The sequence below is a fragment of the Diceros bicornis genome, chromosome 14, assembly GCF_020826845.1.
Source record: "Diceros bicornis minor isolate mBicDic1 chromosome 14, mDicBic1.mat.cur, whole genome shotgun sequence".
NCBI classification, from domain to species: domain Eukaryota; kingdom Metazoa; phylum Chordata; class Mammalia; order Perissodactyla; family Rhinocerotidae; genus Diceros; species Diceros bicornis.
Window position 1 is genome coordinate 56009536 of NC_080753.1, and position 14600 is coordinate 56024135.

At 40.1% G+C, this 14600-nt stretch overlaps 1 protein-coding gene across 4 annotated transcripts in view; it reads right to left on the bottom strand.

Annotated features, from left to right (window-relative positions):
- LOC131414151 (N-acetyllactosaminide beta-1,6-N-acetylglucosaminyl-transferase) overlaps nucleotides 1–14600 on the bottom strand; it is a 126099-nt gene that overhangs the window by 81802 nt on the left and 29697 nt on the right. Inside the window, exons 1-2 of one of the 4 annotated variants that reach the window (XM_058555278.1) lie at nucleotides 14069–14191; nucleotides 7716–8917 (exon numbers count right to left, since the gene is read on the bottom strand). In XM_058555278.1, coding sequence (XP_058411261.1) covers nucleotides 7716–8640 — 925 coding nt within the window. In that variant the 5' untranslated portion in view covers nucleotides 8641–8917; nucleotides 14069–14191. Of the gene's footprint in view, nucleotides 1–7715; nucleotides 8918–12806; nucleotides 12871–14068; nucleotides 14192–14600 lie in introns of those variants that run through there. The other 3 variants (XM_058555281.1, XM_058555282.1, XM_058555279.1) reach the window with 3 other exon arrangements.

Consider the following 14600-nt stretch of genomic DNA (forward strand, 5'->3'; position numbering starts at 1 on the left):
TGAATCATTATGTCGTAAACCTGAAACGAATATAATGTTATATGTCAATTATATCTCAATTAAAAATAAATAAATAAAGAGGTTGTTTTCAAGTGGTTGGGAAAAAAAGAAGCGTTCTATGTCTGTGAGGCTTTATACACCAACATCTGAAACAAGCATCTGCCATGGTTCACAGCCCAGGCTGTCCCTGAGAATCACCTGGAGACTGAGCAAATATTGAAGCCTGGGTCCACCCGGGATGTCAGACCCTTTGGGAAATGGGGTCTGGCCTTACACATATTTAAAAGCTCCAGGAGATTGTAGAATGCTTCCAGGGTTGAACCACAAATCTCAAGAAACCATCAACCTGATCCTCATATTGATTCAAGTTACTTTTCCCTTGAACTGTGAATCTGAATTTTTATTTTGAATAGAACTAGCAGAACTGAATTGGTTTGCTCTAAATAACTTGAGAACATTGAAATCATTTGGAACTTGGACCAAAAGAAAAGTAGAGTTAATTTAGTAACAACTGAGACCTAATTGAAAAATCAACTTAAAAAGAACATCAGGAGGGAGTGACATCAGCAACATGGCAGAGTGAGCTGTTCCCTTTGTCTCTCTCCCTTCAAACTACAACTAAATGGAAATTCATTGATCAGCAGAGGATACCCACACAGCACATCAGGAAGCCTGAAAGACCTGCACAGCTATACATCTAAAGGTGCGTGGACTACCCCCGGGGAGGTGGTGGAGATAGGTGAGCACTCTCTGGCCCCAGGCAGCCGTGTGCACACGTGAAACTGCTCTCCTGGCTGCAGTGCTCATAGCACCGCTATGGCCCTGAGGGTGGGAGTGTGTCTCGGAGTGACTGTGAGAACAGGTGATGGCAGCCCTGAGCACCCATGTGATCACTTCCCTATCTGGTGGGAGAGCCCACAGTGCCTCTGCATTCCACGGGGAGCCGCTCAGGCTCAGACCCAGTGAGGAGACCCCACCCACCAAACACAATGACTGGTGCAACCTAGGAGCAGATGGCAGTGGATCTGCGTGGCAGGGCAAATGAGCTCCTGGCTGCTGCAAACACTTGTAGTACTGCTGCAGCCCTGAAGCGGGGAGCAAGTCTCGGTGGGACTGTGAGAGCAGATAGCAGCAGCCCTGAGCCCCCGCGTGATCATTCTCTGGACCAGTGGGAGAGCCTACAGTCCCACCACAGTCCCAGGTAGTGGTTTGGCTTAGAGCCAGTGGGGAGGCACTGCCCACCAAGCACAACAGCTGGTGCAACCTAGGAGGAGATGGTGGCAGACCTGTGCACCCACGCAAACAAGCTCCTAGCTGCCACAAATGCCCACAATACTGCTGTGGCCCCGAAAGGGGGAGCGTGTCTCAGCGGGAATGTGGGAGCAGGCGGCTGCAGCCCTGAGGCCCCGCGTGATTGCTTTTCCATTCAGTGGGAGAACCCATAGGGCTGCTGCAGTCCCAAGGAGTGGCCCAGGCTCGGACAGTCAGACAGGCACAGCTGACAGGGATTGCAGTGGGCTCAGAATACACAGCTCCTGCCCTCACTCAGTGGCAGCAGGTGGAACCTGCAACCAGATACCATCACTAAGCAATGGCCCAAATGCATTCCATCAAAAAGTATGAAGACATACATTAATACTCCAGACCAGAAGGAAAAAGACAAACACTGAGAAATCAATCCTGAAGGCACAGAAATCTATAATCTAAATGACAGAGAATTCAAAATAGCTATCATAAAATAACTCAACGACTTACAACAGAACTCAGAAATTCTGACAGTCCAATGAAATCAGGAACAAAATTAATAAACAAAGGGAATTCTTCACAAAAGAGATTGAAACTATAAAGAAAAACCAATAAGAAGTGTTGGGGATGAAAAACTCAATGGATGAGATAAAGGAAAATCTGGAGTCCTTAAATAACAGAACTGATATTATGGAGGATAGAATTAGCAATATAGAGGATAGGAATATAGACATGCTTCAGATGGAGGAGAGAGAACTAAGACTAAAAAGAAATGAAGAAATTCTCTGAGAAATATCTGACTCAATTAGGAAATGCAACATAAGTATTATAGGTATTCAAGAGGGAGAAGAGAGGGAGAAAGGAGTGCAGAGCTTGTTCAAAGAAATAATAGCTGAGAGCTTCCCAAACCTGGAGAAGGAGCTGGAATTACATGTAAATGAAGCCAATAGAATTCCTAATTACATCAATGTAGAAAGACCTTCTCCAAGGCATATATTAGTAAAACTGGCACAAGTCAATGACAAAGAAAAAATGTTAAGGGCAGTGAGGCAGAAGAAAATAACCTACAAAGGAACCCCTATCAGGTTTTCAGTGGATTTCTCAGCAGAAACCTCACAGGCCAGGAAAGAGGGGAATGATATACTCAAAATTCTGAAAGACAAAAACTTTCAGCCAAGAATAGTATATCCAGCAAAAGCTGAGGGAGTTAATTGCCACAAGACCCCCCCCCCCGACAAGATATGATCAAGAAGGCCCTCACACCTGAAAAAAAAGAAGAAAGAGTTTACAAAGCCTCAAGCAAAGAGATAAATAGGAAGACAAAATCAGAAAATTACAACTCTCTATCAAAAAAGATTAGCAAACATTTCATTATAACTCTAAAGATAAAGGGAAGGAAAACATCAAAAATAAATATAATCACTTCATTTTAACCACAAACTCACAACACAAAATGAAATAAGTTGTGACAACAACAACTTAGATGGAGAAGTGGAGATGGAACCTGCTTAGACTAAGGTAATAAGAAGCTATCAGAAAATGGACTATCTCATCTATGAGATCTTTTATACAAACCTCACAGTAACCACTGAACAAAAAATCAGAACAGAGACACAAATGACAAATAAAGGGAAAACTGAGAAAACCATGATAGAGAGCCACCAAACTGAATTGGCAGTCAGAAATACAGAGGATGAGAAGCAAGGGAAATACAGAACAACTGAAAAACAAGAGATAAAAGGGCAGCATTAAGCCCTCGTATACCCATTGTCGCTCTAAATGTAAATGGATTGAATTCCCTAATCAAAAGACATAGAGTGGCTGGATGGATTCAAAAATAAGACCCAACAATTTTCTGTCTCCAAGAAACACATCTCAGCTCTAAAGACAAACACAGGCTTAGAGTGAAGGGATGGAAGATGATACTCCAAGCTAATGGCAAACAAAAGAAAGCAGCTGTTGCCATACTTATATCAAACAAAGTAGACTTCAAGGTAAAAAAGACAATGAGAGACAAAGAGAGGCAGTATATAATGATAAAAGAGACCCTCCACCAAGAGGACATAACACTTATAAACATATATGCACCTAAAACAGGAGCACCAAAGTACATAAAGCAACTATTAACTGACCTAAAAGGAGACATCAACAGCAACACCATAATAGTAGGGGACCTTAACGACTCACTTTCAACGGTGGATAGAGGAACCAGACAGAAAGTCAACAAGGAAATAGTGGAACTAAATGAAAAAATAGACCAGATGGACTTAATAAATATATATAGAACACTCCACCCAATAACAGCAGAATACACATTCTTCTCAAGTACACAAGGAACATTCTCAAAGATAGAACATATATTGGGAAACAAGGCAAGCTTCAATAAATTTAAGAAGATTAAAATCATATCAAGCATCTTTTCGGACCATAATGCTATGAAACTAGAAATCAATTACAAGAAAAAAGCTGGGAAAGTGATAAATACGTGGAGATTAAATAATATGCTACTGAACAACCAATGGAACAATGAAGAAATTAAAGAAGAAATCAAAAAATATCTGGAGACAAATGAAAATGAAAATACATCATACCAACTCATAAAGGATGCAGCAAAAGCGGACCTAAGGGGGAAATTCAGAGCAATATAGGCCTAACTTAACAAACAAGAAAAATCTCAAATAAGCAATCTTAAGCTACACCTAACAGAACTAGAAAAAGAAGAAAAAACAAAGCCCAAAGTCAGCAGAAGGAGGGTAATAATAAAAATTAGAGCAGAAATAAATGAAATAGAAACATCCAAAAAACAACAACCAAAAAAAAAAAAAAAAAGAAAAAACACAATAGAAAGGATCAATGAAACAAAGAGCTTGTCGTTGGAGAAGATAAAATTGACAAACCCTTAGCCAGACTTACTAAGAAAAAAAGAGAAAAGGCTCAAATAAATAAAATTAGAAATGAAAGAGGAGAAATTACAACAGAGACCACAGAAATACAAAGGATTATAAGAGAATACTATGAAAAACATACGCCAACAAATTGGACAATCTAGAAGAAATGGATAAATTCTTAGCCTAATACAACCTCCCAAAACTGAACCAAGAAGAAATACAGAATTGGAATAGACCAATCATAAGTAAAGAGACTTAAACGGTAATCAAAAACCTCCCCAAAAATAAAAGTCCAGGACCAGATGGCTTCTCTGGAGAATTCTACAAAACATTCAAAGAAGACCTAGTACCTATCTTTCTCAAACTATTCCAAAGAATTGAAGAAGACAGAACACTTCCTAACACATTTTACGAGGCCAACATCACCCTGATCCCAAAGACAGACAAGGACAACACAGAGAAGGAAAATTACAGGCCAATATCACTGATGAACATAGATGCAAAAATTCTCAGCAAAATATTGGCAAGCTGAATAAAGCAATACATTAAAAAGATCATACACCATGATCAAGTGGAATTTATACCAAGGACACAGGGATGGTTCACCATCTGCAAATCAATCAATGTGATACACCACAGTAACAAAATGAGGATAAAAACCACATGATCATCTCAAGAGATGCTGAGAAAGCATTTGACAACATTCAACATCCATTTATGATAAAAACTCTTAATAAAATGGATATAGAAGGCAAGTACCTCAACATAATAAAGGCTGTATATGACAAACCCACAGCCAACATCATACTCAATAGGGAAAAACTGAAAGCCATCCCTCTGAGAATAGGAACAAGTCAAGGGTGCCCACTCTAACCACTCTCATTCAACATAGTAGTGGAGGTTTTGGCCGGAGCAATTAGGCAAGAAAAAGAAATAAAATGTATCCAAATTGGCAAGGAAGAAGTGAAATTTTCACTGTTTGCACGCAACATGATTTTATATAGAGAAAACTAAGGAATCCATTGGAAAACTATCAGAAATAATCAATAACTACAGCAAAGTTGTAGAGTACAAAATCAACTTACAAAAATCAGTTGCATTTCTATACTCTAACAAGGAACTAACAGAAAGAGAACTCAAGAATACAATCCCATTTAAGATTGCAACGAAAGAATAAAATATCTAGGAATAAGTTTAACCAAGGAAGTGAAAGACCTATACAATGAAAACTATAAGACGTTATTGAAAGAAATTGATGATGACATAAAGAAATGGAAAGATATTCCATGCACATGTATTAGAAGAATAAACATAGTTAAAATGTCCATACTACCTAAAGCAATCTACAGATTCACTGCAATCCCAATCAGAATCCCAATGACGTTCTTCACAGAAATAGAACAAAGAATCCTAAAATTCATATGGGTCAACAAAAGACCCCAAATAGCTAAAGCAATCCTGAGAAAACAGAACAAAGCTGGAAGCATCATAATCCTTAATTTCAAAATATACTACAAAGCTATAGTAATCAAAACAGCATGATCCTGGTACAAAAACAGACACACAGATCAATGGAACAGAATTGAAAGTGCAGAAATAAAACCACGCATATATGGAAAGCTAATCTTCGATAAAGGAGCTAAGAACATACAATGGAGAAAGGACAATCTCTTCAATAAATGGTGTTGGGAAAACAGGACAGCCACATGCAAAAGAATGAAGGTAGAACATTATCTTTTGCCATACACAAAAATTAACTCAAGAGATTAAAGACTTGAAAGTAAGACGTGAAACCATAAAACTCCTAGAAGAAAATATAGGCAATACACTCTTTGACATCAGTCTTAGAAGGATCTTTTCAAATACTATATCTACTCGGACAAGAGAAACAAAAGAAAAAATAGACAAATGGGACTTCATCGGACTAAAGAGCTTCTGCAAGGCAAAGGAAACCAGGAACAAAATGAAAAGACAACCCACCAACTGGAAGAAAATATTTGCAAATCATATATCTGACAAGGGGTTAATTTCCAAAATATATAAAGAACTCAAACAAGTCAACAACAAAAAACAACCCAGTCAAAAAAATGGGCAGAGAATATGAACAGACATTTTTCCAGAGAAGATATATGGATGGCCAACAGGCACATGAAAAGATGTTCAACATCACTAATCATCAGGGAAATGCAAATCAAAACTACAATGAGATATCACCTTATACCCGTTAGAGTGGCTATAATTACCAAGACAAAAAACAAGGGTTGGAGAGGATATGGAGAAAAGCTAACCCTCATACACTGCTGGTGGAAATGCAAACCGGCGCAGCCACTATGGAACAACAGTACGGAGATTTCTCAAAAAATTAAAAATAGAAATACCACATGGCCCAGCTATCGCAGTACTGGATATTTATGCAAAGAACTTGAAATCAACAACTCAAAGGGACTTATGCACCCCTATGTTCAATGCAGCATTATTCACTATAGCCAAGACATGGAAGCAACCCAAGTGCCCATTAACTGATGAACGGACAAAGAATATGTGGTATATATATACAATGGAATAGTACTCAGCCATAAAAAAAGACAAAATCATCCCATTTACAACAACATGGATGGAACTTGAGGGTATTATGTCAATCCAGATAAACCAGACAGAGAAAGACAAACACCATATGACTTCACTCATATGTAGAAGATAAACAAACACATGGACAAAGAGAACAGATTAGTAGTTACCAGAGGGGAAGGAGGCTGGGGGTGGCCATAAGGGGTAAAGGGGCACCTATATATGGTGACTGACAAATAATAATGTACAACTGAAATTTCACAATGTTATAAACTATTATGACTTCGTTAAAAAAAAAAAACAAAAACGAACATCAGGCTTAGGAGACCTGGTTTATACTTGGCATGTTTGCTTACTAGCTGGGTAATCTGAGCACATCATGTTACCACACTGAAGTTTTTTGGTCTATAATGAAGGCACTTGTCTAGAAATCTTTTCAAGGAAATGATTTTAATCAATTCCAGGAAAGAAGTTGCAAATGAAAAATTTTTAAGTTGTACCCTGCTCACATTTTGAAAGCATGTGAATTCAGCTATGGGAGCTTCAATAGGGGCAAAAGTATTACTAAAATGTTCAAATTGCCATTCAAATTTAATTTATATTTATTCCTGATTGTAAATGCGATCACACTTAAAGAAGAATTGGGTTTAATCTTTCATTTGCATGGCCAGGGTTCCCTCAATTCCTTGCCACATCTTAAGGCTGCAGCACATACTTGAAGTGGGTCTATGGACCCAGAAAGGTAGCTTGATATTTCAGCAAAATCATCAGACAGTGGGGCTCTACTCTGCCCTGCTAATCATTGTGCCTCAGTTTCCTCATTCATAAAATGCAGATGAGTTACATCACCTACTCTGTGTGAGCAGAGCTGCTGTAAAGATTTTTTTTAACTAACATTTGAAATGGTAAGATCTTTGAAATGTTAAATTTTTTTTTTTACTAATTTTTAAGCAGTTTATTTGGTATTGATGATGCAATGCTTATTCATAAAAACAAAAGCAGAAACATACATACCAGGAATCCTATTGAGTGTCACCCAGAAATGTTCGTCAGGACTGTAGGTGTCCTTGGACCAGGAAAGTAAGTCAAGTGCCTGCTGGTCTTGGAGGACAAAGTTAGCGAATTCCCTTGTGAGGGCCACATAGGCGGTGCCAAAGTAAATGGTCATGTTGTGTGGAGGCAGAGGTTTTAAATTTGTTGTTCTAAGCACATAGGAATTGGTTTTGTGTAATAGTTCTCGGTGGACATATTTAGTCCGTCCAATGGCATGAGCTGGGGGCAGCACCCCTGGGGTGATGTTTTTCCCTTTAAATCCTTTCAGATACTGAACTATTTCCTTGTTGGTTTTCAGGGGGAAATCTTGCCCACAGGCGTTGATGGCGTACTTCCATGGAACCTCCGAGGCCGCAAGATCTTTGATGCAGTTCAGGTCAGCCTGGAGCCTGGAAATCCCACCGTAGACAACTGGCTCCATCTTGGAAGCCAGGAAAGCATTGGAGAAGCAGCTCAGGAGTTGCTTCACTGCACCTTTAAATGTATCTGTCGCCTTTTCATCCACATGAACACAGTAGACATTCTGTGGCATGTAAATTGCCCTAAAGAGTCTCTCAAAAGTGCCAAAGTCTTTGTGGATGGTCAGCATGTAAGCCAAAGGGAACCCTGCCTCTTCTTCAGAGAGGGTTTCTGTTATATAGTGACTTTGAGCCACGTACTCATAGCAGGTAGATTCACTGAGGGTAGTTTTCAATGCATTCTCTGGTGGGTAAAACACCTTCCCCTTAAAAATCTGGTGACAGACTTCTGCTAACAGCGAAGCATTGGACAGAGATGCTCTCAGAAACTGTTTCCTCTCCCATAACTCATTATTGTAAATGAATACAAAAATCAGGACAGTGATAAGAGACACACTGAAAAGGCAGTGCTTCCAAGAGCCCATCATTCAAAACCAAGACAGGAGGAAGATTTCTCTTGAGATCTGATCAAAGTGTAGATATCTTTAACTCACATTTCCTCCAGAATCCACAATCATCCTTTTGGGAGACGCAGTTCCGTGGGGCTGTTCCGTGCCCTTCCAGTCGACAGCTCTTGGTCCTTTTTCTGTCTCCCTTCCCTCCTCATTTACTGCTGTGTTGTACTTCCACGTTTCTTTGACACATTTCTGAAGGTGCTCCTTTGGATTTGCTTGGCTCAGTCTCCCGCTGACCTGCAACCTGTTACTACACAAAAACAAGTTGGCTCAGTGACGCTCTGGTTCCAGTGTGTCCACCTACTCCCACAGTCAAATCACCAAGGACTGAGGTGACCATTCGGCAAGTCACTGCTCCCAAGACTTCAACCCCAGCCTCTTCTGTGTCAGCTCCCCGACTTCCTGTTAATCATTGCGTTCAACTGACCCAGTTTGTTTGCTTAAACAGTACTGCCAAGCTAAAAGCTTCAGTTCTAAGCATGTGAACACTGCCCGGAGAGAGATTCTGTCAATAAATATTTAGTGCTTAAAAATAAATCGCTTAACCCTGTCTTTTCCCACACACACACCCCTCTCCATATTGGCTGAATATGCTATAAAGCAATGCATATGACTGGCTGTTGAGCCAAATTCTCTCCAGGGCTTAATTTTTTCTGCTGCTAGGTAAGGTATTTAAAAATGCACGTTAGCAAGCTTACCTCACCACCTAACTTACTACACAAAGTGGGCACTATGATGAATAAAGGATAACAAAAGAAAAAGAAACAAAAAACCAAATGAACTAACAGCTCCTTGTCCCCCCAAAATTGTGTAGAAGCTAAAGCTGAAGTTAGCAAATGTCAAGTTTATTTCACGCCAGCCCAAGGAGGATACAGGCGCAGCAGCCCGATGCCTGGAGAGGGAGGAGAGAGGAGCTGTCTCAGTTTGGGATGTTCCAGAACTTAACGAGACAGACTCTGAGATCCAGATTTATAAACCCTTTCAAAGAGTTTCCTTATCTGTAAAAAACGAGAATAATTTTACCACCTTCGTAGGTCAGTGGTGAGAATATAAAATAAGATAACATATATAGAGATCATTGCCACGCCCGGCAACAAATGGGACTGGGAGGGAAGGGTAAACAAGAACCCCTCCCCCTGCACTCACTCTCCAAGAAAATGACCGTTACTGCCTCTCTTTTGAAATCTTCTTGCTCGTCCCTTACTCCTTCCTCCGTGAGCCTGTGCCAATTAGATTATACATCTAAAATAGCACTGATCAGTTTTGCTTTATTTGGTAGTTAGCTACTCATGGGTGTGAAAGTGTGTGCTGTGCATGCCCGTAGAAGGGGTCTTAGGGCTCAGCTCACATGTTCTTCATCTGTTTCTAGCTCCCACCACTGGCTGCACATACTAGACAATCAAATATTTATCAATGGAGTGCTCAAGTTTTTGTTTCCTTATTTCCCTGATCACGTTAGTGTGAGATTCCAAATATTCATAATTTGTAATCTATATTTGTAACTGTGGATGTGGATACCTATTTTTTCCCAATACATCTTAATTATAAAGACAACATAATATTACAGATAGTTTGTGAACACAATGTTTTCCATGTGTATGCCCATAGACATACATGCTGTGATTTTACCAAGAACAAAGGGGAGATGTGAGTTTGCATCCTGAGTTTTGCACTTAATACCATAGCGTAACATTTTCCATAGTGCTCCTCAGTCTTCACTGGGCATTGTCTTCACAACCATTACTTTAGAACACAAGACTGAAATTATTATTTGTTGTTGTTTTTAACCACCCCAGATGGTTACCAATTCTGTTTTGTAAGTATCAGGAGCACAGAAAATGATGATAAGAAAAGACCCAAGGAAATTCTCCAGAACTAGGTAAGTCAGTCTTCACTTGTTTTAGGAATCAGATTCTACAGCATGATTCAGGTGCATAGTCTTGTCTATATGACCCAAAATAGAATTCAATCAACCCAAATATATATTTACATAATTATCTTTCATGTGTCTGTCCAGAATTCTTTTGAACAAATCATTTCTTCAATACTGTAGTCATATAAGAGCAATGTTTTCTGAAATGATGACTAAAATTTCTCTAATTTTTATTTTATTTTTTAATATCCCTCTAGGTAGCCACTGTCCACATCAAACGAAATGGACTAGGGATGATTAAATGAGGGTGTCCCTACCTAATTATGCTTGTCTAAACTAGCTAAATAATTTTTACAGCTTTTTCTCCTAATATATCCAGATAATTACATCAGCTCTTCCTTTGTTTATTTTAGCTATCACCTCATTCTTGGCACAGTTCTATCCCTCCAGACATTTCATGCATAAAAGCATCTTTAATAATTTGCCTGCTCTTCTCTGAATTTACAGCTCCCTGAATTTACGGTTACAGGGTGAGGAATAGATGCAATTTAGTACTTTGCTGCACCTTAATAGTAACCTCACCTGAAATGCTACGAGGGTCTTTTGATTTTGAGCTCTAGAAACATTCACAATTACTTTAAATAGTATGTTTGACAATGCTAGACATTTTTAATAGAATTAGTATTAATTTTTTTTCTCCATCAACCCAGTGCTCTCTGATGCTTACTGTCTTGGTGGTCCCGTGGGAAACTTGGGAAATGCTGATTCTCTTGACCCTCCTGGCTTTCCCGAGGCCCTTTGGCAACACACCACTAATCATTCTTCTAAATTCTGAGCTCTATGCTCTTGCGTTTGTGCCAAATAATACAAGGGGATGGTAATGAGTGACCGAAAAGAACAGCGATTCGTCATCCCAGCTTGAACATTAGCTCAAAGCTAACACCCCAAATTTTAAGTTGGAGGCAGTGATCAGGAAGGATAGAGTTCTGAAGAAATTGGGAACCAGTATAGACTTGTGGCTTGGTCTCTCAGTAAATGGCAGGGTGTATATTTATGTCCCAGAGTTTAATCTATACCAGCTTATTTCTACATAACGTATTCTCTTATAAATTCTCACTCTAGGACATAAAATAATTTTTATTCTGCTAACAAAACTGCAATTGGAGTTTTGTCTCAACAACTGAGTGTAGAAAGGGAGCAGAAGGAAAGGGCATCATTTCTCTGGATGTGGGTGCGCTGTCCATCATCCCCGTCTTCCTTATTCTTAGGCCATGTGATGCCCAAAGCACTTTTCACATATTCCTTTCAACGTGACATCACCTCTGTGCCCAAGTTAGAACCAGGGAAGCAAATGGAAACTTTCTCTGAGTCTACAAAAGCCTGCTGAGGTCACAGAGGAGGAGCAGCTTGGATTATATTGGTTTTAAGTGCCCTGGATGTTATGTCACTTTTCACTGTTCCAGCTGTTTCCCTGCCCTGGCTCTCTCCTCTCTCCCTCTTCTTTATTCTTTTATTTATTTATGTATCTACTACAGTATTATTACATTCAGTACTCTGTTTTACCCTCATCAATTTTTTTTATAACCACAGGAAATAGCCTGAAGCAACAGGGCTTAAAATAGCTGAGAGTGTGGCCAAAAAAAGCCCTGGATTCTGTGTCAGAAAGTCTCCAGTTGGACCAAGGCCACTCTTGACAGCTTGGAGCCCTTGAACAAGTCATTTGATCTTCCACCTTGCAGCTTTCTCTTGGGGAAATGTGAGAAAACAACCCTGCAGTTACTTGGGGGTCTCCAACCTCCACTGTGGCTTCCTTCCTAGCCTGGTCACCCACACCTCTGAGTCTCGGTTTTCCTGTTCCCTGGTGGAGCTGGGAGGATTCCAGAAGTAATATACATAAGCATCCAGCTCAGGGCTGGCCAGAGACATCAGAGCTCATTTCAGACCTTGAGGGAAAGCCATGGGGGAGAAGAGTGCAGGGAGAAAATGGCAAGAGTTGCGGTAGTTTAACATAAAATAACTGGAAATAAGATAGCAGGAAAATGCATGAACAAGCTCGTGCTTGTCAAGCAGTCAACAAAATATCGCTGGGGCAATGCAAACCTGAGGCAAAGAGCTGAAAGATGACAATACCTCAGTACTAGGTAGAGTCTGTGCCCCAAGGTACTTTCCAGCTGCATTCTCACGTGAAAAGATACCTGGCAACCTGCAGTTTTAAATGCCAAGGGCTGAAGGAGGAGTCTGAGCCCAAAGACCTCAGTCGTCTTACCAGTCTAACCTCTCCCTGCTCAGAGAGTCCTCGGGTTTGAGTTCCGGCTGGATTTTAGAGGTTGCGTGTCCTGGGGAGAAGGTAGAACAGGGGTCCAATCCCAGTGCCAGCTTGGCTTTTTCACCTTTCTAGATTTCTGTTCTTTCCTTCCTCCACTCTATTCCTCAAAAAGTCCTTAATTTGATTTTGAAGTTACAGGAACTTAAGCTCACTGCTCCCCCAAGCGTTCCAACTCCAAGAGAGACCTTGGGATTCTGTCCGCTGACAATGACGTGCAGAAAGAATGTGGTCTCCCTTCTTCCCATTGCGATATGCTATTCAATCAGAACAGACTGCAAAGAAACAGATCCCTTAAGCTTAGGGTCCCCCAGGCACTGGAATTGCAGTGTCCCCATTTCTTCCCGAAGCCCACAATCTACAAGGAACTCATTGATGCCTCCTCTCTATTTGGCCAATCCACCACTGGATGGGGAACGACCATCTTTACAAGAGACGACTATCAAAGGCCCAGATCGAAAAATAAGGGAAATAGAAAAGTAGCTTTGAGTTTGGCAGAACCTGAATTTACTTAGTAGATGTGTCTTTAATTCTGGAAGATGGACTTTTGTAGAACTGCAAAGCTACCTCATTACTTTTCTAGCTGGTCCAGGGCTTCATTTTCAATTTTACCTATTATCAAACGAAGTTCATATATCACAGGAATGTCATGGGGAGTGACTAACTAAATAAAGTACCAAGTACTTTATTTTTAAACACCAGATGGTGCCAAGTACTGTAATAAATTCTGGAAACATTTTCCCCTTGCCTGAAGGGAACTGAGGATCATAATGCAAACCATTAAGTTAGAAATGAACATTGTCCTTTAATAAAAAGTTAAAAGTTTTAACTAAGATATATATAGATACTAATGATTTAACAAGACAAATGAAAGCTCATAGTCCCCAATAAGTACACCACATAATGAAACAACATACTAACATGAGCTAGTCTTTGAAAAACCTTTAGAAATGGAAATCTCATGTCCCACGATCAAATGATTCATTGACTCATTCAACAAATATTTTTTGTGTACTTTTACTTTTTGCTGGGCACTGTGCTATATTCTGGAAATATAAAAGACAAATGTAGCCCAAATGAGAACAAGTCTACTGGATCTTAAATAAACTGCTATCAGGGATGAAGTAGAGGTAATGTTGTAGGAAGATCATCTCCCTCCAATCTCCTCCCTCCAGTAGTTTTCCAGCAAGTTGGCCCGTACCTACCTCTCTCTCAGTTCCCAGAAGGATCAAGTTGCCCAGAAGTGTCCTACAGCAAATACTCTCCGTCTCTTTAAGGCAAAGCCAGGTTAACAGCAGTGTTTAGAAGTAGAATAACAGAAGCTAGAATGTGGAAGTGCAAAGTTCTGTGTGCCTTTAGTCCCACCCCCAAAGGCCTGGACTTTAAAGTCTCAGCAATAAGAACTTTAGAAGGAGTGGTGCCTGCAGCCTTGATATCTCAAGTTACCGTAGTCCAGGTGCTATGCACTACCTGCTTATCCCTCCTGTTTTGAGTCTCACACTTCCAACTCCAGAAATGTTATAAGAAGCTGCACAGGGAAATAACCATGACAATTATTCTCTGGTATTTTCCTAAGCCTACCCTCCAATTTACCCACTCAGAGGTTGCTTTTCCCAGAGAATAAACTTTGGGATTCCCTTTACAGATCCTTTGTCCTGAAGGTTGCCCTGAAATTTAATTCCAGGTGGAAAGTCCTAAAGCCCCCGATGTGGAGTGACCTTTCACAGACTTGGATCT